Raw genomic sequence first — 22,460 nt, forward strand, 5'->3', positions numbered from 1 at the left:
GAAGACCGTCTCAGCATGAAATGCAGTTGTGCTTTGATTTATGCTTTTAGAAATAATGGTGGCCGGTGTAAATTGTTTGTATAGAATCCTACTATAAACTATGTGGCATTTGGTAGAGTACAAAACTTGCCTCAAACATCTCACCTTGATCGTATTAATAAAGCATCATCCACAATACTGAGTGAATGGGTTGAGGTTGTTGATGTTATTGTCCTTATGCCAATTGAAGAGGTTAAAATTGTGAGTGAAGCTTAGAATAAGGTCATACATTAACCAATAAAACTTTTACAAATAACAAATGATGAGGTAGAGTATGTTTCTATTATGTCCTCTGATGTAACATATTTTAGGTTTATATTTATAGTTTTATTTTAATTAATAAACACTTTTCATATGCTTTATTTTTAGAGTTTTTTTTATCACTTTCTACTTATTTAAATAAATTAGGCTTATTACAAATAAATGTTTTAATTTCGTATTTTCAGTTATTTTGACCTTTGACTACTCTTTTGGCCATAACTTTGTCTATAGATATCATTTTTGGCTGATTCTAGTTGTATTGGATTCTACATATCTAGGGATTCAAAATGCATATATGGATCACTGGATTTGGAGTTGTTTTTTATTTTTTATTATTTTTTGAAGTTAAGCAAATTTGCTAAATATTGTTGCATAATTGCATTTGGACCCTTGTTATTTAATAATTATATTTAGGCTTTTAAATATTATTGAGGCCCAAATTTTGGCCACTTAATTTACCCTAATCAAAATCTATAAATAGATTAATAAGGTTCTAAATTAGGAGGAACGATTAGACACTTTGAGTTTTTGAGATTTGATCGAAATAAGAATATTTATTTTTACTTTCTCTCAAATTCTCTCATTCTTATGTGAATTAATTGTTTCGATGGAAGGCTAAACCTTTCGTTCAATCTGTGGAATCTAAACGCTATACATTCAATTTGAGTTCTAAGTCAAATTACTCTGAGTTTATTCCCTTTTTCTCTAATTTTGGATTTGTGTATTGCGATCCTGATTAACTTTCTGTGCTTAGAATTTAAATTAGGATTCGATTAATATTCTAAATTGATAATTAATTTGGGTTAGGTTCAATAATAATTTGATTTAATATGTGATCTACTTCAATTAGGTTGTTTAATTGAATTAATAATTGAATTGGGTAAACGTTCAAATTCAGATTAAAATCTTTAGATACTGTGATAATTGGGGGTACACGCATTTGATATTTTGTTTATTAATATTTTTTAATTTCTTTTTACTCAATTTTAATTTGTTCGTAATTTAATTTAATTAATTTGAAATTTTTAAACCCTCAAACCTTACTTTCATTCTTTTAAAAAACTTAAAATTGAATTTAACTAAAGATGTGTCTTGGTGAATCAACCTAGGTTAAACTATATATTGCAAAATTCTTAGCGAAACTTAGTTATTTTTCTAGCGACTCGACATCATCTATCATCTTCCTTCATCCATTATATTATACCATTAATAATAAATGATTAAATATAATAAAATTTTATAGCATATTCATGAATGTGGAACGGATAGCGCTAATAAGTTTAAAGAGACTAAAGATGATGTCCTTTAACGGATATGTATAATTGCCATTAAGATATGAAGACAACCTTCGCAATTATAATTGGAATCTGAAATAACTAGGTGTCCATCATCAATCTCATTGTATTTGAAATTAAAGGATATTATAGCTCCCATTGTATTTGAAATTAAAGGATGTTGTATAGGTCACAATGACTAAGGAGATGATTTGCATCTCTATGATTTAAGTGTGGTTAATGTAAGTCTCTATTGGTTTTGAATGAACCATGAATATAGGGTTAACTTTGTAAATTATTGATTCAAAGTTGATAAATGTTTCCTATACTTGATCCTACATTGTAATTCATGAATGATAATTTAGAATTTTAAGCTATTTATTGAGAAAATTTACTATTATTAATTTTGATTTTTTATTTATATTTCAGGAAAAAGGATCAAGAAGTGAAAGCTTTAAAAGATATTGGGAATTGAAAAACACAATGAAGTCAGAGATATACACGGGCAATTACATGCCCGTGTGTATGAGCGTATATCTCACTGGTCGTGTCAAGTGTATCATCAAAATCAGAGATGTACACGGCCAAAGTACATGGCCGTGTACATGAGCATGTACTTTTATGGAAAGCTTTGAAAAGCGTCTTTTAGAAACTAGAGATGTACACGGTCAAAGTACATGACCGTGTACTTGGGCGTGTACTTTTAACGTGCGTCAGAATTTAAATTTCTGTGAGAAAATGAGCCTTTGAGCCACTCATATAAAAGGGAACTTGGCACAGAAACCTAAGGGAGACAGTTTTAAAGGGAAGAAAGACTCAGAGACGGCTGGAGAATGGGATCAAGCATTTTATTTCATCTTTTTTGTAATTTTAGTTTGAAGATGTTTAGGTTCTAATTTTCCTTTGAGTATCTAGACGTAATGAATCCTAATTGACCAAATTTTCTGGAATTCTTCTAATGCTATTTCATGTTCTTTTCTCTTAGGTTTAATTAAGTAGTATCAATTTTCTTCTATCTTGTTTTCTTGTTTGAATTTGAGTAAAATTCCTGCATGAAATTAACATTGCTCAATTAAAAAGACTTGAATGTATTTCTAGAGATAGAAAGACGTGAGTTTCCCTAATTATGGAATTCATAATGAACTTAATGCAACCTAGGGGTATTAATTAAGGAAGAGATTCCGATACTGAGGGCTAGGAAATATTATCCTTGAGAAAGGTATTGATTTAAATTTAGAATTTCTTGCAGCAATAAGAGTTTGGAACTAAGTAGTTGAAGAACAATTTCAGTTATTTGGACACTTAAGGGGATTTACAGTCTAGATACTTGCCTACTTCCTTTAAATACCTTTAGTCATAATTTTCTATAATTTTTTTTCATAGGAATATTTGCTCCTTTTAATTTATTATTCTTTTACTTTTAGCAATTTCATCAACAAATTTTATTTTTCATATTCATTAACAATTGCGTAATTAAGGAAGTAATTCTTATTAACAGTTCGTGTGAATACGACACTTAGTACTCTATTTTTCATAATATTACTCTGACAATAGGTACACTTACCCAGTAATCGATTTTTACAAAACAAAAGTTTGTGGACATTACATATTATGTAGGTATCTATATAAGGTTGCTATAGAAGGTAGTGTAATACCTTAAATTAAGTTCCAAGTAATAATTTCGCAAAATGGGAGTAATAAATTTTCATTTAAATAAAAGATCCCCTCACAAAGTTTCATAAAATAGTTCAAAACAATAAAGGATTACAAATTTATATCAAAGACTGCTATAAGACTAATTCAGTTACATCATAATTTCAAAATACATTCTAAGTCCTATAGTAGTTCATCTTTCCTTCATTGAGTCCGGTACTGATCATCTTGGTCACCTGAAAAATAAATGTAAAGGTGAGTACTCTACACAATCCAACACACATAAACATAGAAACTCACCTCAAATACTACATATTTACTAACATATTTTAAATCATGCATCTTAATCTCAATCACAATCATCATTCATCATCTATTCCAATTCAAAACATAATGCACCAACATTTCACAAACATGTGTTTACCACACTTAGCCATACTCACTGTGGCACTGTGATCACAGTTTCACACCATGAATGGTCTTCGATTATCCTACCTTACGGACACTGTATGGGCAATCACAAGTCGCTCAGCAAAGGTAGTAGTTAGAGGTCTAGTCAAGAGGAGAGTGTGTGGCTCGTGGTGCATCCACACTCACTGTTGGTGTCACCATCACTCTCTCTTCCCCAAGGTATTTCTATCGTCCCCATCTCTCACACTTCTAGTGTATCGCTAAACCATTCACAGCATCATTACAACGACATTCAACATGCCCCATTCACACACATTTTAACCACACACATTACTCATCCACAGCACACGGCACAATTATCCATAGTTATTAACATTACACGACACATAGGCCAACATTCAATCGCACACACGGCACAAGTGCCCACATTCATTCACAGTATACGGTCCAATGGCTTATATTCATTTACCACACACGACAAACATGTCCATTTCATACACTTAACATTTCAACATGCCATCCATACTCATTTCCATCCATTTACATCATTCAAGGACACGTTAACACATCTATTCACCTATGTTGGGCTCAACCATTCCACTTATCACATTCAACATCAATTCCTTATAAAAATTCACTCAAATCACTTTCAAATCATCACAATCATACCCACCACATATTATCTATCTCAATCACATTACAAAACATAGTAATTAAACAGGTTTTCACGCAAAATGAGATAGAGTAGAATCCCTCTGTAACACCTTAAATTTAAATTTAATTAGATAATAATTTTACAAATCGGATAATCAGATTTTCATAAAAGATTTCGAAATAAGTGAAGGGTTACAAATTAATATCACGTAACTGCTACAGGATTAGTTCAATTACAACAAATTTCAAAACAAAATCTAAATCCTATAGCAGTCCATCCGTACCTTCACTGAGTCCGGTGCTGATTGTCTTGATTACCTGAAAAATGAATGTAAGGGTGAGTACTCTACACTACCAAAACATACAGTTAAGCATAGAGTCTCACCTCCAACACATTTTTAATACATTAAACAAATACAGGCACAGGCAACATTATCACATCCACAACCACAAATCATAAACCCATGTATACGCATGCCAACCACTCTCACATTGACATTGTAATCATAGATTTACACCATAATTGGCCGCCGGTTACCCCCGCCTCACGGATACCACGTGGGCAGTCACCGGTCGCTCAACAAAGGTAATGGTTAGAGGTCTAGTCAGAAAGAGAGTGTGTGGCCTGTGGTGCACCTGTTCTACAGTCGGTGTCACCACCACTCCCCTCTTCCCCAAGGTATTTCTTCCGTCCTCATCTCCCATACCCCCAGTGTATCGCTGAACCATTCACAGCCCACACAGCACATAGCCTATAATTTATTCAAAACACACGGCCCCTAGCCTATTTCCATTCATATTACACGGCCCTCGGGCCTACCCTTTCACATAATGTTCATTTAATTATACGGCACGAGTGCCCACACCCATTCACAACATCCAGTACAAAATTCACATCATTTCCTTGCATCCAATGGCAACCAACACAAGCACATCGCTTAATTTCACACAATATGCCGGAGGTCGGACACCTCCGAATTCAACCCAATTCGTACAATTCATCAATACACATAATCATCTCCTATTTCTATCACATTACTATATTCGTTCAAATAAACTCATTCCTAACAGAGATAACTAAAGTAAAGTACTCCCCTTACCTAAAAAACGAAGACCCGACACGAAATGTTGATGGAATCGCTTCCCCACATAGATTTCATCCCTAAAGCATACAGAAATTCCAAGGAAACTTAAGGAAAACCTCAGAAAATGAAAGTAAGGGACGAAAACCAAAACCCTAGCCATGGAACTTACCTCTAAGAGCTCCAAACATTTCCCCAATCCTCAATCTAGCTTCCAATCGGTCTTGGAGGGCTTTTAATCAGTAGGAATGGGTTTGGGTAGAGAGAATCGTGAAGGAGAGAGAGGGAAATCGTGAAAAATAACCCTCTTCTTAAACCCTAACCCTTCAAATATCCCTCTGATTGCGACACTCTCGCTACAGTGAAAAAACCAGAGAAAATTGCACTTTGGTTTCTGCAAAATCTTGCTACAGTGAGACTGCACCCAGAAATGCACCCTAGACTGTCGCTCTCTCGCTACAGCAAGAAGGCGACAGTTCTCCTCCTAGGGCCTTCTCGCTACAGCGAGAATCCTCTCGCTGCAGCGAGAACAGCTCAAGGTATCGCCTTACACTCAACCCAACCAGTCCAATTCGACATACATCCACCCATATATATATATACATACATATTCACAGCACATCTCCAAAATACACACAGGAGAATACCTTTATTTTTCATATAATTATCAATAATTAACATTACAAAACTCGGGGCGTTACACCCCCTTACCTCAAATGAAGACTCACACACAAAATCGGCAATGAGAAGACTCCTCACACTAACTTGGTCCTAAACACATGGAAACTTCTCGTGAAAACCAAGAAAAACCTAGAAATAAGAGAATAGGGATGAAAAATCGAAACCCTAACCATTATAGGTGGGGTCAGTCATTTGTATGGCTTAATTGACCGTCTTCAAATTCAGGCAACAGGGAACAAGATTGACGCTATCAATGCATACATTAAAAAAATAATTATTGAAGGAATAAAGTGTTGTTACCTTGCACCTTATCATTATGGGTTAGTATTGCTTTATTATTTCAATATTAATGGTTATTATGGGATATACGTAAAAGGGTTTTTGTTTGTAAGAAGTAATAGCAATTGATGATACTTTGTCCAAGAAGTAATGAGGTGGTGTTACTGTGCTCATTATGGAATAAACTCATAATAGAGATAAAATCCATTATTGATGTGTAAGTTTATTAATAAATGGTTTTAGTTTTGGATTAATAACGTATTTCCTGCTAACCTAAACACAACAAGTCATGATGTGTAGATGTCTAGAAGCAAGCAATGTCTAAGACACCAACAATGTGACCATCAACAAGCCAACATGGATCTGTCCACGTGTGGATAAATTTATACATGACTAATTCATTGTGGCTTAGATGACATATTAACAATTTAAATCCGTTTATCAAATTTTCCTTGTAGACACACAAATAAAAAGGGAGTTGGGAGTGTGGATATTACATCATGAAACATATGTTGACTGTTATCACAACTATAATAACATATTCCTGGGAATTGAAATAATTAATTTATAATAATAACATCTTCCAACATAGAGTGTATTCAATTTTCACCCATTTAGTATTAATAAATTGTTCTTCTATTAAAACTCTATAGATATTCGAAGATGAGGATCCATTACTTGAAGAAGAAATTTCTGACATTCAAAGACGGTGGGCAAAGTTTGTTTTAGAATTGAAGAACACATAATTTATTTACAATGCTGGTGGTATACATTGTGCACAGTCTTAATGAAAATTGTATATAAAAGGCTTCTTTAAATAAACATGTTTATGACATTTATTGGGGAATGCCAACTTAAGGCCTATTAGAATATATGTTCATAAGTGTCGTATTTAATATTACACATGACCATGATTTCATATGATGTATAATTATGATTACAACATTACTAATATGGAATGAATATATAAAAGAAATTATGTAGTTAATGTAATGTTCTGTGTCATATGTGTTAATGGAAATAATTAAAATGGAATATGGTAATTTATGTAGAACTTCAGAAAATAAAAATGCCTTGTTTCTACGTTGGTTATGGCTTAAACCGATGTACATAATAATGACATTGAAAATGCATTGTATTAGCCATCATTACATATTAAAATATTGTGTACATCATAGATTATTTCTACGTTGATGATGGAAAAAATGTTCGGATAAATTAACAAGAAGGGACTGCAAATATAATACACAGATAAATTAAATTTAAAATATTATTAGTGGATGACAAAACTTATTTAAACAAACAAACCCACATCTTTATGCTGAAGTGTGACCTTTTGTGGCTTCTGAGCCAAAGCTTCATAATAGAATTTGGTAGGCAAAACCTGTCCATAATAAATTTAGTTATTTGTTATTACAATAACATTAACACTAACATATTTTCATGCTAAAACATTTTTCAAACTAACATAAACAACTTACAAAGAAGTTGTTGCACTGAAGTATAGAAACACATTTCTGAAATGAAAAATAGAACCTGTTGTCCTCAATTTTATTAATCAAAATATACCAAAAACACTTTTTGCAAGTTCACGTCATGCTTCCTCTATACATTAAGATGTTTCATAAAATATTTTTTTGTTTTGGATAATTTATTTCAGTTAAGAAGCTACCATACACTCTCATCTAACAGTGCTCTCCTCTTGTATAATAAAATTCCAACCAACATTCGTTCTCTAAATCATATACTCTGCCCAATATTTCCTATCCATGGCTAAGCCACAATTTTATTTCAGCTCTCATTACATCTACTCTTATAGTTGTACTAGTTGGGTCATGCAGAGAAATAATTTGAAGAATCTCATCAAATCGTGATCTGGAAAAAATAGATGGAATTTCTAGAAGATGCTATAACCAAAATTTATATTGCAAACTAGTCAAATACCTTCATTTCCACATTGTATATTTAAAATATACACCATTAATTACTTTTACCTAACCAACTAACCTCTCTCGGATGAAATGGCAAATAAAACCATAGTGATTTGGGTCTTGACGTGCCCTTACCAGCAGCAATATCCAATATGCCACGTACTAGTCAAAGTAAGTAAATATCCAAATGCCATTAAAATACACTGCACACAATATCCATGTACAATATATACATACATACATAGACATTACAAAATGATACAAAGTAAGTAAATATTACTTCAATACACCTCAATTAAATTAAACATTTGCAATTAATGACAATAATCTAAGTAGACCAATGTGTAGATATAATCCCCATCATTGCATAAACCAACAACCCTCATTCTACTTTTACACTTGTAATAAAGCCCACAAATATACGCATTTCATACAACGTTCAATCCCACCATTATATGAACTTAACAATTTTGGTGATAATCAATACTTTACTTATACAACATATCATACATTTCGCAAAGAACTAATCAAATCAACTATAAAATATGTTAACATATGTAACAAAATCATCCCAATGGTTCTATGCACAATAATTTATGTACAATACCAACTAACTTTACACAAACTTTTACCAAAATATGGACTTTGGTCGTCCACGAAAAAGAACAAATTAACCTTTAGTTACACTTTTCTTCAAATTATTCGTCATTGATCTTCTTTATTGTAAAACCCTAAAAATATTGGGTCCAAAGCTCAACCACTAATGTCCACGTTAAGTATTTCTCTTTCTACTTCTTCTACACGGCGTGTAATAACTATCAGAAAGATGGACGGTTGTGGGCGACTTCTTTTAACTGCACAATGATTTCTGTACAATACAAACTAACTTTACACAAATTTTTACAAAAACATGGAATTTGGTCGTTCACAAGGAGTAACAAATTAACCTTTAGTTGCAATTTTCTTCAAATTATTCGTCGCTAATCTTCTTTATAGGAAAACCCTAAAATATTAGGTCCAAAGCTCAGTCATTAATGTCCACGTTTAGTAATCCTCCTTCTACTTATTCTATATGACGTGCAATAACTACCAGGAAGATGAACGGTTATGGGCAACTTCTTTCAACTGTATGTCAGTTGAAACACCATGCATATGTAAAATAAATAAATCTAAATCCACTATAACAACTCCATATGAAATTATATTGATGCCCTTCACTAAATACAGTCTCAATTCAAGAGCCAAGGCTATCAAAATCGGTTCGGTGGACATCTCTTTAAAAAGTACGATTTCATATATTACATCTTTTTCCACATCGATTCTGACCTCCACCAAATGTAGAATTGAATTTTTTTAAATACCTCGCCACTTTCTGCATTGGCTTTCCACGTAACCGATGTTGAAACTTATTTCTTCCAAAATGTTACTTTCTACATCAGATGTTTAATCTAACCGATGTACATAGTATATGACCCATAAATATATCCCTACTTTCTACGTTGAATCTTCAAAACTCAATGTTATTTTTCTCTTTAACCTTACTTTATACATTACTAATCCGAGATAAAGTTGTATAAAGCACCATTTTTTATTTAAGATAATGTACCCCATAAACTCTCCACACCTATTCATCAAATGCTCTCTAAGTGGGGTTTCCAAAAATTATATTACAAAATCCTAATGTCTTGTAATATTTTTCTATAAACAATTCTGCACATTTCAAATGCTTTATAGTGCTCAACTACATAGTGGCCAATGGAGAGTACAGTAGACAGTGACCAAATTCCATTACGTTTCAATGAGAGGAGAATAAAAGAGGAACAAATGGATACCGAGCAACAAAAGGTAGAAGACAATGAAGCACAAATATGAACATGTATATTAAATTACCAATTTATCCTTTTATAAATGTAATTTGTATAACTGATTTTATGTGTTTCATTTTATACCATCCGATTTTAATCATCAGTCCACATTGTTTACAAGCTTTGGAAAAAGTTTAATTTTACAACGAAAGGGAAGACCGTAAAATTGGTGGATTCTAATATCCTCCTTATCTTTGCTGGAAGTCTTTAAATAATAGCTTCTCAAAAAGCTGGATGATACTTCTTTAAGTTTTATGACCATTGATTTTATTTTTTTAATCGGATGGTTAATAATAGATGATGAAAAATAGTTACATAAGTTACCAAACCGGTTACACAATTTATCATAACTCCCTCAATAATCTCGTTGCTAACTTGTTATCTCCATCAATTAGAGGTAAGCACCAGAGCATGTAGAATACGATAATTCTTGGAAGAGTTTTCTTGTTTGGTGACAGTGCAAGTGTTAACGCTGAACACTACATTTACATGCTCTTAACTCTGGTCTTACAAAAGATTTCAAGGTTTTGTGTCTTACCATGGTGAACCCTTAATTTTAGGGGAATGAACTAGTTGAGTGGAGATCAGTGATACATGGGTGTGATGATCCTTTAATCAACCCTTTGTGGAAATAGTGGACATATGGGTGAAACAGTGGTTGGAAAGGTCAGTGATAAATGTTTTCTATACTTGGTCCTATAATGTAATTCATGAATGATAATTGAGATTTTTGAGATATTCATTGAGAGAATTTATTAATAAGTATTTTATTCATATTTCAGGAAAAAGAATCAAGAAGTGAGAGCTTAAAGGATATTAGGAATTGAAGTAAGAAAAGAACCAGAGATATACACGGGCAAGTACATGGCCGTGTACATGAGCGTGTATCTCACTGGTTGCATCAACCAAGCACAAAATCAGAGACAGAGATATACACGTTCGTGTATATGAGAGTGTATCTTACTGGTCACATCAATTGAAGTACGTCATCAAAACCAGAGATGTACACGGTCAAGGTACATGGTCGTGTATATGAGCGTGTACTTTTTAGAAAAGCTTTCAAGGGCAATTTTTAGAAACCAGAGATGTACACAGTCAAAGTACATGGCCGTGTACATGGAGCGTGTACTTTTAACTTACATCAGAATTAAACTTCTATGACAAGATGAGCCCTGAGACCACTCATATAAAAGAAAACTTGGCACAGAAACCTAGGAGGACGCCGTTTTTGGGAAAGAAAGAGTTAGTGACGCTGGGAGGATGCAAGGAAGATCTTTAATTTCTTTCTTTTGTAATTGTAGTTTCGACATGTTTAGGTTTTAATTTTTCTTTGAGTATCTAGACGTAATGAATCCTATTTGACCAAACCTTCTAGAATTCTTCTTAATGTTATTCCATGTTCTCTTCTCTTGAGTTTAATTGAGTAATATTAATTGTCTTCTATCTTATTTTCTTGTTTGATTTTGAGTAAAAATCCTGCATGAATTTACCATTACTCAATTAAAAGGACTTGAATGTATTTCTAAAGATAGAAAGGTATGAGTTTTCTGTATTAGGAATAACCCTAATTATAGAATTCATAATGAACTTCATGCAACCTAGGGGAACTAATTAAAAAAGAGATTCTGATTAATCAACCAAAGGTTAGGAACCATTATTCTTGAGAAAGGTATTGGTTTAATTCAGGAATTTTTGCAGCAACAAGGGACTAGAACTAAGTAGTTAAGGAAGAATTTCAGTTATTTGGACATTTAGGAGGATTTACAATCTAGATACTCACATATTTCTCTTGAATACATTTAGTCATACTTTTCTAGATTTTATTTTCATATAAATTTGTTCCTTTTAAATTGTTATTTTCTTAGTTTAGCAAATTTATCAACATAATTTTTTACCAATATTCATTAATAATTAGGTAATCAAGGAAGAAATTCTTAATAATAGTCCTTGTGGATATGACACTTAGTACTCTAATTTTCGCAATATTATTCTGACAATGGATACACTTGTCCAATAATCGATTTTTTACACACCAATTAGACTTTTGGTGTTTTTATATCTTTAACCACAATTGTGACATAGCCATGGCCAAGAGATTGTTTAACCGCATGTTTCATTCATTAACAATGAAACGTTACAATGATAGTATTGCACTGTTATGTTATCTATGTCAGAGACTCTTTTTGGTTGCTCATTATGTAATCTTAACCATTGAATTAAAAACACTTCAAATCAACACTGGAGAAGCCATATAAATTTTGAAGAAGCTATCCTTCAAAGACTTCTAACAAAGATAGGGAGGATATTAGAATTCACCAAATTAGGATCACCACAAATGAAAGGAGAAAGTGCTTATAAACTTTTGTTTGTGTGTAAAGGCTTTTACTTCCTTTGATCCAAATGCGATAGAAATAAAAAAAGTGGTGTGTCTCAATCACTTGAGCAACTTTGCATGTGCAACACTTATCATGCATAGAGCAAATGACGTTTGTCCATCTTAAGCTCATTTTTCAAGAGAATGGCCATTCAAATGAAACTTATACTTTGATATTTTGTTTGTAAACTTTATTTATAATGACAAAAAAAAAAAACTTACTTTTAAGCATTGTTACAATAAAGTGAAAGCGTTAACTTCTTCTTCAAAATTATTTTTATATTAATTAAAATATTTTAATTTTTAATGTGTATAATTATTAATTATTTTAATTTTTATAGTTTTGATAATTTATTTATAAATTAAATAAAAAATATTTTATTATTCAATACATATAATTATCAATCATTTTAATTATCAATTGTCAATTGTCGATTAAATATTATTTATTTTAATAAAATAATTAACTTCCACATTATAATTTAAAAAATATTATTAATTTAATTTCTATAAAATTAAATTTTTAAGTCTAAAAATTGTTTAAAAATTAAATTAACAAATTTTGAAGAAAAATAAAGTTGAAAGTATGTAACGTGTTTAAATAAATATTATGTTCAGTATAAAGACTATTTCGATGAAACCATTTAAGACTAAAATGATTTATAGTTACATAGTTTAATAATAAATAATTATTTTAATCCATTTCAATCAAGGGTATATGTGTCAATGCATCCTCCATATAATCCTCATCTCTCTCTTCTTAGTTACACAGGTTGACTGTACCCAACTTACGCTTCATTCCTCTTCCCAACCGCTTATATCTTTCTCTTCCTCGCGACACTGCCCTCGTAACTTTCTGTTCCAACGTCACACTCTGTTCATCAAAGAATTCCACTAGACACAATTCTTGTTCTGGTTTCACCTAAGATGATAACATGAGACCAGGTAATAGATACCCTTCTTTTTAATGTTCGTGTTCATGTTCATGTTACACAAGCTTCTCTGCATTTCTTTAACTCTTCCTACTCCTGTGCTTTCAAAGTTCAAACCTTTTTTTTGTGTGTTTATGGGGCACTAGCAGGTTTTATGGTTATATATCTTTGATCGTGGAAGAGGCATGGCTTCTTTTTCTTTACCTTGCACTATTGGGTCATTTGTTGCCCCAATTATTGCACAAAGAAGATATTTTGAGGTGTGTGGTGGTTCTTGCACTAGTGGGTCATTTGTTTCCCCACTTATATTTCAAAGTAGATATTTTGGGGTGTACGGAGGTTTGTGCAATAGTTCATTTTCTTCTTCTGGCTTTAACCAATTCTGCAAATTTCAAAATGGGTTGGTTTGGAACCAGAACCTTGGTTATTGTGATAGAAAAAATAGAATTTCCTCATCGAGGTTTCCTTGCTGTTGTAAGACTCAAGATGGTTTTTCTGGTAACAATAAAATTGAGCCACTTGTGAGTAGAAGCAGGGGTGACAAAAAGACCCAATATAGTAAGGGTGAAAGTGATAGGTTGAAGAAGAGATTTTTGTTGAGATTACGCCCAAGGATACGGTTATTAGCTATGAGAATGAAAAGGGCTTCCATTAAGTCCATTTTGAATGAGGTTGGAATCTTTATTCGTAAGAACATTAGAACAGTGGCATTTTCTACTTCACTTTCTGTTGTATTCAGCCTTTGTTTCTTGTTTCTGAAAGTGACTGCACTCCCTCCTCCAAAAATTGTCCCGTATTCAGACTTGATCACGAGCCTTCAAGATGGATCTGTTGCAAAAGTTTTGGTTGAAGAGGGGTCTCGACGTATATATTACAATATGAAGTCCCAAATTGTTGAAAATGATGAGGTTTCTGGGGAAGAATCACAAGTAGCAAATGTTTCAATTGATAAGAATATTGATAAGATTGGGAGTGAGGATACTTCAAGAACTGGCCAAACTCCAGTAAAGAATATATTGAAGAAATTCTCTAGGACTCGAGCTTCTATTCCTGAGTGGGAGTATTCCACAAGAAAAATAGATCATGATGAAAAGTTTCTTGTTAGTTTAATGAGAGAAAAGGGGGTTTCATATAGCTCTGCCCCTCAATCTGTATTAATGTCAATGAGGAGTACTTTGATCACTGTGATAACACTGTGGATACCTTTAATTCCATTGATGTGGCTTCTATATCGTCAACTTTCTGCTGCTAATAGTCCCGCCAGGAAGCAGAAGCCTAATAGTCAGACAGTTGGATTTGACGATGTGGAAGGTGTTGATTCTGCAAAAGTAGAGCTCATGGAGGTAATTATCTATACTATAATGTTTACAAAAATTATGTAACATAAAAGTGATTTTTACTGTATTGCTAGTTTGGTGAAGGTGTGGATTTTAATGCTGACATGATTTATTTGTCCACCGCAGAAGAAATATCATCTTGTGTTAGCTATTGGTGTTCAGTTTGCAATTTTTTGGCCCTTATTTTTAGAAAGATTCTGAATGCTGGGTAAACTAATGCTAATCAGTTATTTATGCAAGTAATATTAGAACGTAATTTTTTTGTCCTTTTCTTTTTCTTTTGAATTTTCAGAGTCCTGTGATCTGAAATATTATTATCAGTTATGACATTGCAAGAAGAATTACGGAACCATTTTGTTGGAGAAGATCAGAAGGTCTAGTTGACTTGGTAGTATTGTAAAGTGAATATTAGTGTGGGCAGATAGTAGTAGTTTACTAGAAATGAAAAACATCTTTTGTTTTGATTTCATTTTGCATTTCTATTAATTTATAACTTTGAATTTAGAATTAATGATTGATTGTAACATGTGTCTTATGAAAAGGTAAAAAAAGCTTAGAAGCTTTTAGTATTAGGAGCTACGAAAGTGCCGCTAACTTAATGTTTTGTAATTTGTAAGATATGACAGTGTTTATAGATAATATTCTTGTTTTCTTTATAGCCAAATTCATAATTCATTATCTTGGAATAATAATTATGTTCAAGTCCATTTGACTGTTGTCCAGATAAAGAAAACTTTGATCGTGCACTTATGTTATATCCTAAGGTTTCATTGTGTACTTTTGTTAGATCTTTGCAATCTAAAAGGAAAGGAGTGATGCAGTTCCCTGCATTGATCAATACTATTTAAGTATTCTAAGATAGGTCATACTGCTTGCTGTTGCCATATGAACATACTAGAGCAGGGTTGGACAACTAAGACATTGAGACAAGGTTTACGTGCCAATTAGATGTGCTAAAAGTATATCCTCTGGCAATAAATGATTTTTAAAATTACTCCTACCTCTTTGTTATGAGTATAACCAGCGGCAATTAGATGCTTTATCATGAAAGTAAACACAATTGCATAAAAAGTATTGTAGTTTGAAATGTTATATTTGTATGAACTATTAAGTATTCTGTTAGGATGGATAATGAAATGAGGGCTGAATAAGAACAGTTATTAGTCAGTTACTCTATCTGTTAATTAGGTAGAAGGGGTGAGTTAGTTAATTCGTTCTGTGAATCTGATAGTGTGTGTGAAAGGAGAAAACCTATGTGAAGGGGAAACACTTTGTGGAGAGACCTCTTTCCAATTCTCAATCATATAATATTGTTTATTTCTTTTCATTTGTTTCTATCAATTTTCCAGTTCTTTTTTCTTGGTTTGTACATATTCATTGATTAGTGTCCAAAGTAGATTGCTTTGAGATATTTGATCAATTTGTTGAAAAATATTAGAGAAAATAGTGGTTTGGAAGAGAGAAGGAGAGAGAGTTAGAGAGGCAATGTGAAAATGTAAGAATGTTGCATGAGAGAATTATATATCATGTCAATTAATCAGCCCTCAATCAAGATCCAATCATAGAATTTGGAGGACTAAATTGTAACAATTGGAAAATGAATTTCCAGTTATACTAGAGTGAGTTAAAATATTTTATAACCGGTACCTTTATATATTGATTATTTTGTTTGTTTAGTAGATTTTTTTTCTTGTCAATGATCAAGCAACTTTATTGTATTCCTTCTATTGACTCAGTCTCTTTTTTGTAGATAGTTTCATGTTTGCAAGGGGATATAAATTACCAAAAGGTAGGGGCAAAGTTACCTAGAGGTGTGTTGTTGGTGGGTCCTCCTGGAACTGGGAAGACATTACTTGCACGTGCAGTGGCAGGAGAAGCAGGCGTACCCTTTTTCACTGTATCTGCCAGTGAATTTGTGGAGTTGTTTGTTGGAAGAGGGGCAGCCAGAATCAGAGACCTTTTCAATGCGGCAAGGAAATTTGCACCATCAATCATATTCATTGATGAACTTGATGCAGTTGGAGGCAGGCGTGGAAGAAGTTTTAATGATGAACGTGACCAAACATTAAACCAGGCAAGTTTATTTAATCTTTTGTATTTCTTTAGTGCAAACAAATGATCAACAGTTTGTTGTGGCTCACTACTGAATACCCAGCATTCTTTATATAGTGTAATGTGTGGAGGGGAGACAATGTTCAAAAGTCTAGTTTCTTCAGCTGTTATTTCACAGTATTAGTGTATACTTTCTACATGAGAAGAAAATACTTCATTTATTAATTGGAATTTTATGAAAATTAGAAAACTATCCATATGCTCACAATAGTAGTATATGCTCTATAAGCTGAACTTTAAAGTATTTTTTGTTCATGTAGTTGTTGACAGAAATGGATGGATTTGAGTCAGAGATGAGAGTGGTTGTCATTGCAGCAACTAATCGGCCAGAAGCCCTGGACCCAGCCCTATGTCGCCCGGGCCGTTTCTCAAGAAAAGTATATGTAGGGGAACCTGACGAAGAAGGAAGGAGAAAAATTTTGGCTGTGCATCTAAGAGGAGTTCCTTTAGAGGAGGACACTAACATCATTTGCCATTTAGTTGCTTCTCTTACTACTGGTTTTGTAGGAGCTGATCTGGCTAATATTGTCAATGAAGCTGCTTTGCTTGCTGCTCGTAGAGGCAAGACCTACTCTAGATTTTATGTTAATTTCACCTATAAGCTTATTGCATTTAAAAATTAGGAGTAAAACATTAAATTACTCCTTATTAAAAGACAATCATTTTAGCCCCTTAAGTCATTTTCAGTGACTAAACTAAAATGACATTTTAATATTTAATAGTTTAAGGGATTAATTTAACTTATTATCTAAAAGTTAGCTTTCTTCAGTATATTGTATCTCAACTTATGTTAAAGCTTTTTGGCTGTATATCAAGTGTTGTAACTCCTAATCCATATATAAATTAATTTTAGTTGTCTATTATCTCCCAACCACACATCCCTTTTGCCTTCATTCCATCACTTAGTTGAATTTGGTGGCATTGACCATTAAGTCATACGTATATATTTGAACTTTGCAGGCAGTGAAACTGTGGCAAGGGAAGATATAATGGAAGCTATTGAAAGAGCGAAATTTGGAATCAATGATAAACAACTGAGGTCTAGTAAAATAAGCAAGGAGCTAAGTAAGTTATTCCCTTGGATGCCATCATTGATGGGAAGAAGTGATAGGAGACAAGATGACATGCAAGGTCCACTAGGTTATCAATCATTGAGTTCGTGAATTTGCATGCTGAATTTGCCATTTTTCCCCTCTCAATATTTGTTTCCTTATGCTTTGTACGATGCTCAAGAATACACTATCAGCATAAAGGGAAAATATAATAGCTGGTGACACCCAAGTTTTTTGCACTATGCACTTGATGCCACTTCGATCCTTGACATGAACATTTTAGGCAGCTATGGGGTTAGTATTCTCACTCTTTATATTGCTATTGTGCATCAGTTTTATTCTGCAATTAATTTATATCATCTTTAGGTTGTCTTTGGAAGAGTAATTCTAAATTACTAGATTTCAGGTATTTGAATAATAAGGAATTTCAAATAATGTCTTCAGAAATAATTTAAAAACTCCTTTGTCTATTATTATGCTTAATTTTTTGTAATTATCATTTGTAGTTCCTTTTATACTTGACTGTTACTTTAATCTTTTCTCATTATTGATTTCATATTCTCGACGGTTCTAAAATTCTCTGTTCAAATACTAACCTTGAAAAACTTGTTCCATCAGATATCACAACATCAAAAATTTCCTTATAAATGAAGTTACCTATTTTCAAAATTACCTGTTGTTAATTGCTTATGTAAACACTATATATAGTAAATTGACAGTGGTTTTCAATAAAAATTAAATCTGTCTCTATATATGATTGGAGTTTTTATTTTTAAACGAAAATATTTTCAAAGGTCATCTATTTTCCGGTGTTAATTCTCCTTTTCATAATTTATTTTTTTAATTTTAAAATTTCTATGTCTTTATTTTAATTTTGACATAATAGAATTTTTATTATTAACAATTAAAATATATTATTTATTAAATTTAAAAATAATTATAAAACATTTTAAACGAACAATTTTCTAGTTTATTATAACTTACCAGTTGTAGCTTAACTTCAAAAACATTCCAAACATATACTTTATCCAATTGTATATAAGTTTTGTATCCTAAAACTATGCTTTATAGTGTTAATATTTTGTGGTCAAATATAATAAAAAGAATATAATAAAAAATAATTTATTTTTCTTTCAATTGTTTGAATTGTTTCAATAAAATAAATAAATAAATTTATCATGATTATAATATAAGCATAAATCAAACAATAGATTGTGTTAAAACTATAAACAGGTAAAATAAATAAAAATTTAAATGACTAAACTTTTAGGTCATTATATGTGCTTGATACTGTATCAATGCTAGTTTAGAAAATATAAGAATATGTTTATGAAGTGATATAACAAGATATTCTTATGTAATATTTCATTCTTGAATATGTTATTTTGTGCATACACTATACTTATATTCTTAAATATACATGTCTGACCTCAAAATAAGTCTTTAGAAAGGTTAAATGCATTTTTTGGAATTTAAATAATTTTTTATTCTTTAATCTTATTTTGTACATTAGCCAATAACAATTTTCATTCCTATGTGTGAGCATACTCATGGAAATCTTTCTTAATTTTTATTATATTTTGTTAAGCTGAGATTTATCTCCATTTTTTTGTTTGTATTATTCAAATGCTATTTTATTATTTCAGGAATACTTCTCTGTTTGGGAATTTGTAGATACAAATTTGAGAGGTGTTGTGCAAGTGAATCCTAGCCTAAAAGAAAGCGCATCACTTTCAAGCTTGTAGAAACTATTAGAGATTTGAAAGAATTAATTGTTTTTTTGCATTATGCAGATGAATTTGCTATAAAAATTAATCACTACTAGTTATGTTTTACTTAGAACTTTCTTTTACCAGTTATGCAGCTTAATTCTTATTTCTGATAGGTACAACTTCCACTGTATGTGATTTGCAATATTTTGGTTGATTTGGAATGAACTAATATGGTCATTCCAAGGTTTGACTTTTCTGATGCAAATTTCAACAAAGACTAAAGATTTTATTATTGATGCTTTGAAATTTTGTATTTACATGTATCATCTAATATTGAATGCTCTTTCTTGTATTTACATGCAATACATGTAAATTTCAAACTTACATGTAATGTTTGAATTTTTGACTTTTCTGATGCAAATTTTATATTTGGAATGAAGTAATATCGGTCATTCCATTTTCATTTGTAATTTGTTTCATACTTATTGTTTAAAAGTTTTTAACTTTTCGATGAAGTAATACATGTAAATGTTCTTTCTACCTTTGATTCTCTTTACCATGACCTATGTTCTTTATCACATGTTTGCAAAATTTTTACAATAATCTTATCTTCACACTAACCAATTTTTATTACATTGTTTAGGCTTGGAAGATGTTAAAATTGGAGAAAAAGTTGTAAATAGGGAGTATGTTGTGTTCATTTTATCTTTTACTGCAATCTTTATATATGATTTGTAAATACTAACTTTGAACGAGATCATTTTTACAAGTATTTAAAAATAAGGATGTTTTTTGGGTTTTTTTTTGTTTTTTGTATCATGCTAAGCGTTTTTTTTTAGATTGTATATTCAATTTTTTAAAATTCATTTAACATAATAAAATATTTATTATTAACAATTATAATATTTTCTTTTTTAAAATTTATAAAATTTCTTAAATTACAAATAGTCATATAATATATGTTAAATTATTTAAAAAATTAGTTTAATGATAGAAAAAAAATTATTAGCTTTTGAAATCCTATCCTACCATTTTTAAACTTATTTGCTTTATTGTTGTTTTTAGCATGAATTTTTTAATTACTTAAATTATGAAAATTTTATAAATAAAATCTTTGCAGATATTATAATGCAGATTGAAGATTGTGTCGTCTAAGTAAATAGATATTAAGATATCAATTAATATAAACTTATGAATGCTCATCCATTTTTTATTCTTTAGTGTTTTTCTCAAGTTTTATTCTTTAGATAGTCATAGTTAAATTTGTTGATTTATAGCGTTACATACCTCACCCTTTATAGTTTGTTTGGCCAAAAGGCCAAGTTGCTTGTTGACTGAAAAATTGTGTTGAAAAATGTGTTTAACCCATATAGATTAAAAGTTGCTTGTTGACTGAAAAATTGCTTGTTGAAAAATGAGGAGAAATAAAAATAAATTTATTTTTAAAATAAAAAAAATTATAACATTGAGACAAATTTACTTAATTTAATGATGTTATCTTTTGTAGTGCTTTCTTGGCCCCTATCAATTTAGTAACAAAATTAGCAAGAAGTTTTCCTTTGATCGCATTTCAAATGCAATGGTGTATTCAAACAATTATATGGTCCACCAAGTCATTTTACCTACCAGGTCAAGATTGTCAACATTTGAGAGGCCAATGTATGTTTCAGGCTTTTGAACGTGGCTTCACATGCTGGAGTCCACTTAAAATTGGCATATACTTCAGCAAGGTTATGACTCTTCCGTTCAACTCTTCCCTCAAAGACTTGGCTCATAATGGCCCTAACCGTTTTTAATCAAAATGGCATAACCTTGTAGTAATATACCCTTATCCATGAATGACAGAAATTGATATCCAGAGCAGTTATCAACTAACCTGTCATTGTTCATTTGTCACTGTTTTTTCACCAGAACCACGTTACTGGCTTGATGGAGGGATTTGTAGTCAACTTGTGGCAACAAAAATTTGGGTCAATACCTAGCATATCTATGAAAATCCATGCAAACAAATCTTTATTAGTTGTTAGGAGCTTTTTTAAACGTGCCTCTAAATCCTGATCAAGGTTGACCACAATCGAAGTGCACTTCTTAGGTTTTGGTCTGAGCTGAAGAGGAATAGTTTTCCCTTTTGACCATGGTCATTTGAGTCCAAGCTCCTACTCCAGGCTTCGAGGTCCATTATTTACACATTACGGGCATTGAGGGAGGTTTGTTTAGGCTTCAACCTTTTGCTTGGATATTTCCCTTTGAAATTTTGAAGGCTAAGATTGTACCAATTTTGAGCCATTCATTGATCCTTTCTTATTGTAATTACGTTGCCTTCATCTGTTGCAAATTTTGCTACAAGGTATTATTTTAGATGATCACTCTTAGTGCATCGAGAGAATGTCGGCCCAATGTTACTTTGTAAGGACTGTAACAATCAACTATCAAGAATTTAGTCTTCATAATTTTGGAACTTGACTTATTGTTGAGGGTTAGCCAAGCTTTTGACATAAACCTTTAGCTATATCTAGTCCCCGATAAATGCAATAAGGTCTTCGTAGTGAGGATGAGGTCGACATTTGTGAATTCCATCTTCTTAAAGACATCATAACACAAAATCTCCACTGAACTCCATTGATTGATGAATACTTTGCCAACATTAACATTGGGGATTAATGTATGGATAACAAAGGGTTGTTATGATCCTGAATCATTTATCCAAAGTTTTCATAACTTTTGGTGATTGTAGGAGTTCACTTTTTAAGGGACTTCTTGTCGGGGGTCCATATGATCATCACTTCTCTCGTCTTTGACCGCATATCCATC

General features: G+C 31.8%; 1 protein-coding gene across 3 annotated transcripts; it reads left to right on the plus strand.

Annotated features, from left to right (window-relative positions):
- Positions 1–13,270: 13,270 nt before the first annotated feature.
- On the plus strand, positions 13,271–20,185 carry LOC113867103 (probable inactive ATP-dependent zinc metalloprotease FTSHI 3, chloroplastic). 3 transcript variants are annotated; one of them, XM_027502114.1, is made up of 7 exons: positions 13,308–13,449; positions 13,586–13,706; positions 13,776–14,779; positions 16,524–16,847; positions 17,146–17,446; positions 17,846–18,231; positions 19,584–20,108. In XM_027502114.1, the coding sequence occupies exons 2-6, from the start codon at positions 13,622–13,624 to the stop codon at positions 18,046–18,048; spliced, it is 1,917 nt and encodes a 638-aa protein (XP_027357915.1). In that variant the 5' UTR covers positions 13,308–13,449; positions 13,586–13,621; the 3' UTR covers positions 18,049–18,231; positions 19,584–20,108. The 3 variants fall into 3 exon arrangements, with proteins under 3 accessions (XP_027357913.1, XP_027357914.1, XP_027357915.1); XM_027502112.1 differs by having other exon boundaries at positions 13,271–13,449; positions 13,586–14,779; positions 19,584–20,185; XM_027502113.1 differs by having other exon boundaries at positions 13,275–13,449; positions 13,583–14,779; positions 19,584–20,116.
- The last annotated feature ends 2,275 nt before the right edge of the window (positions 20,186–22,460 follow it).

The sequence above is a fragment of the Abrus precatorius genome, unplaced genomic scaffold (assembly GCF_003935025.1).
Source record: "Abrus precatorius isolate BTA unplaced genomic scaffold, Abrus_2018 Scaffold5, whole genome shotgun sequence".
Taxonomy (NCBI): domain Eukaryota; kingdom Viridiplantae; phylum Streptophyta; class Magnoliopsida; order Fabales; family Fabaceae; genus Abrus; species Abrus precatorius.

Excerpts from the sequence above, each read along its gene's own strand:
- LOC113867103 (XM_027502112.1), top strand. The coding sequence starts at position 13,622 with ATGGCTTCTTTTTCTTTACCTTGCACTATTGGGTCATTTGTTGCCCCA. Across the intron at positions 16,848-17,145 it reads GTGACCAAACATTAAACCAG|TTGTTGACAGAAATGGATGG; the intron begins GCAAGTTTATTT and ends TTGTTCATGTAG. Across the intron at positions 17,447-17,845 it reads TTTGCTTGCTGCTCGTAGAG|GCAGTGAAACTGTGGCAAGG; the intron begins GCAAGACCTACT and ends TGAACTTTGCAG.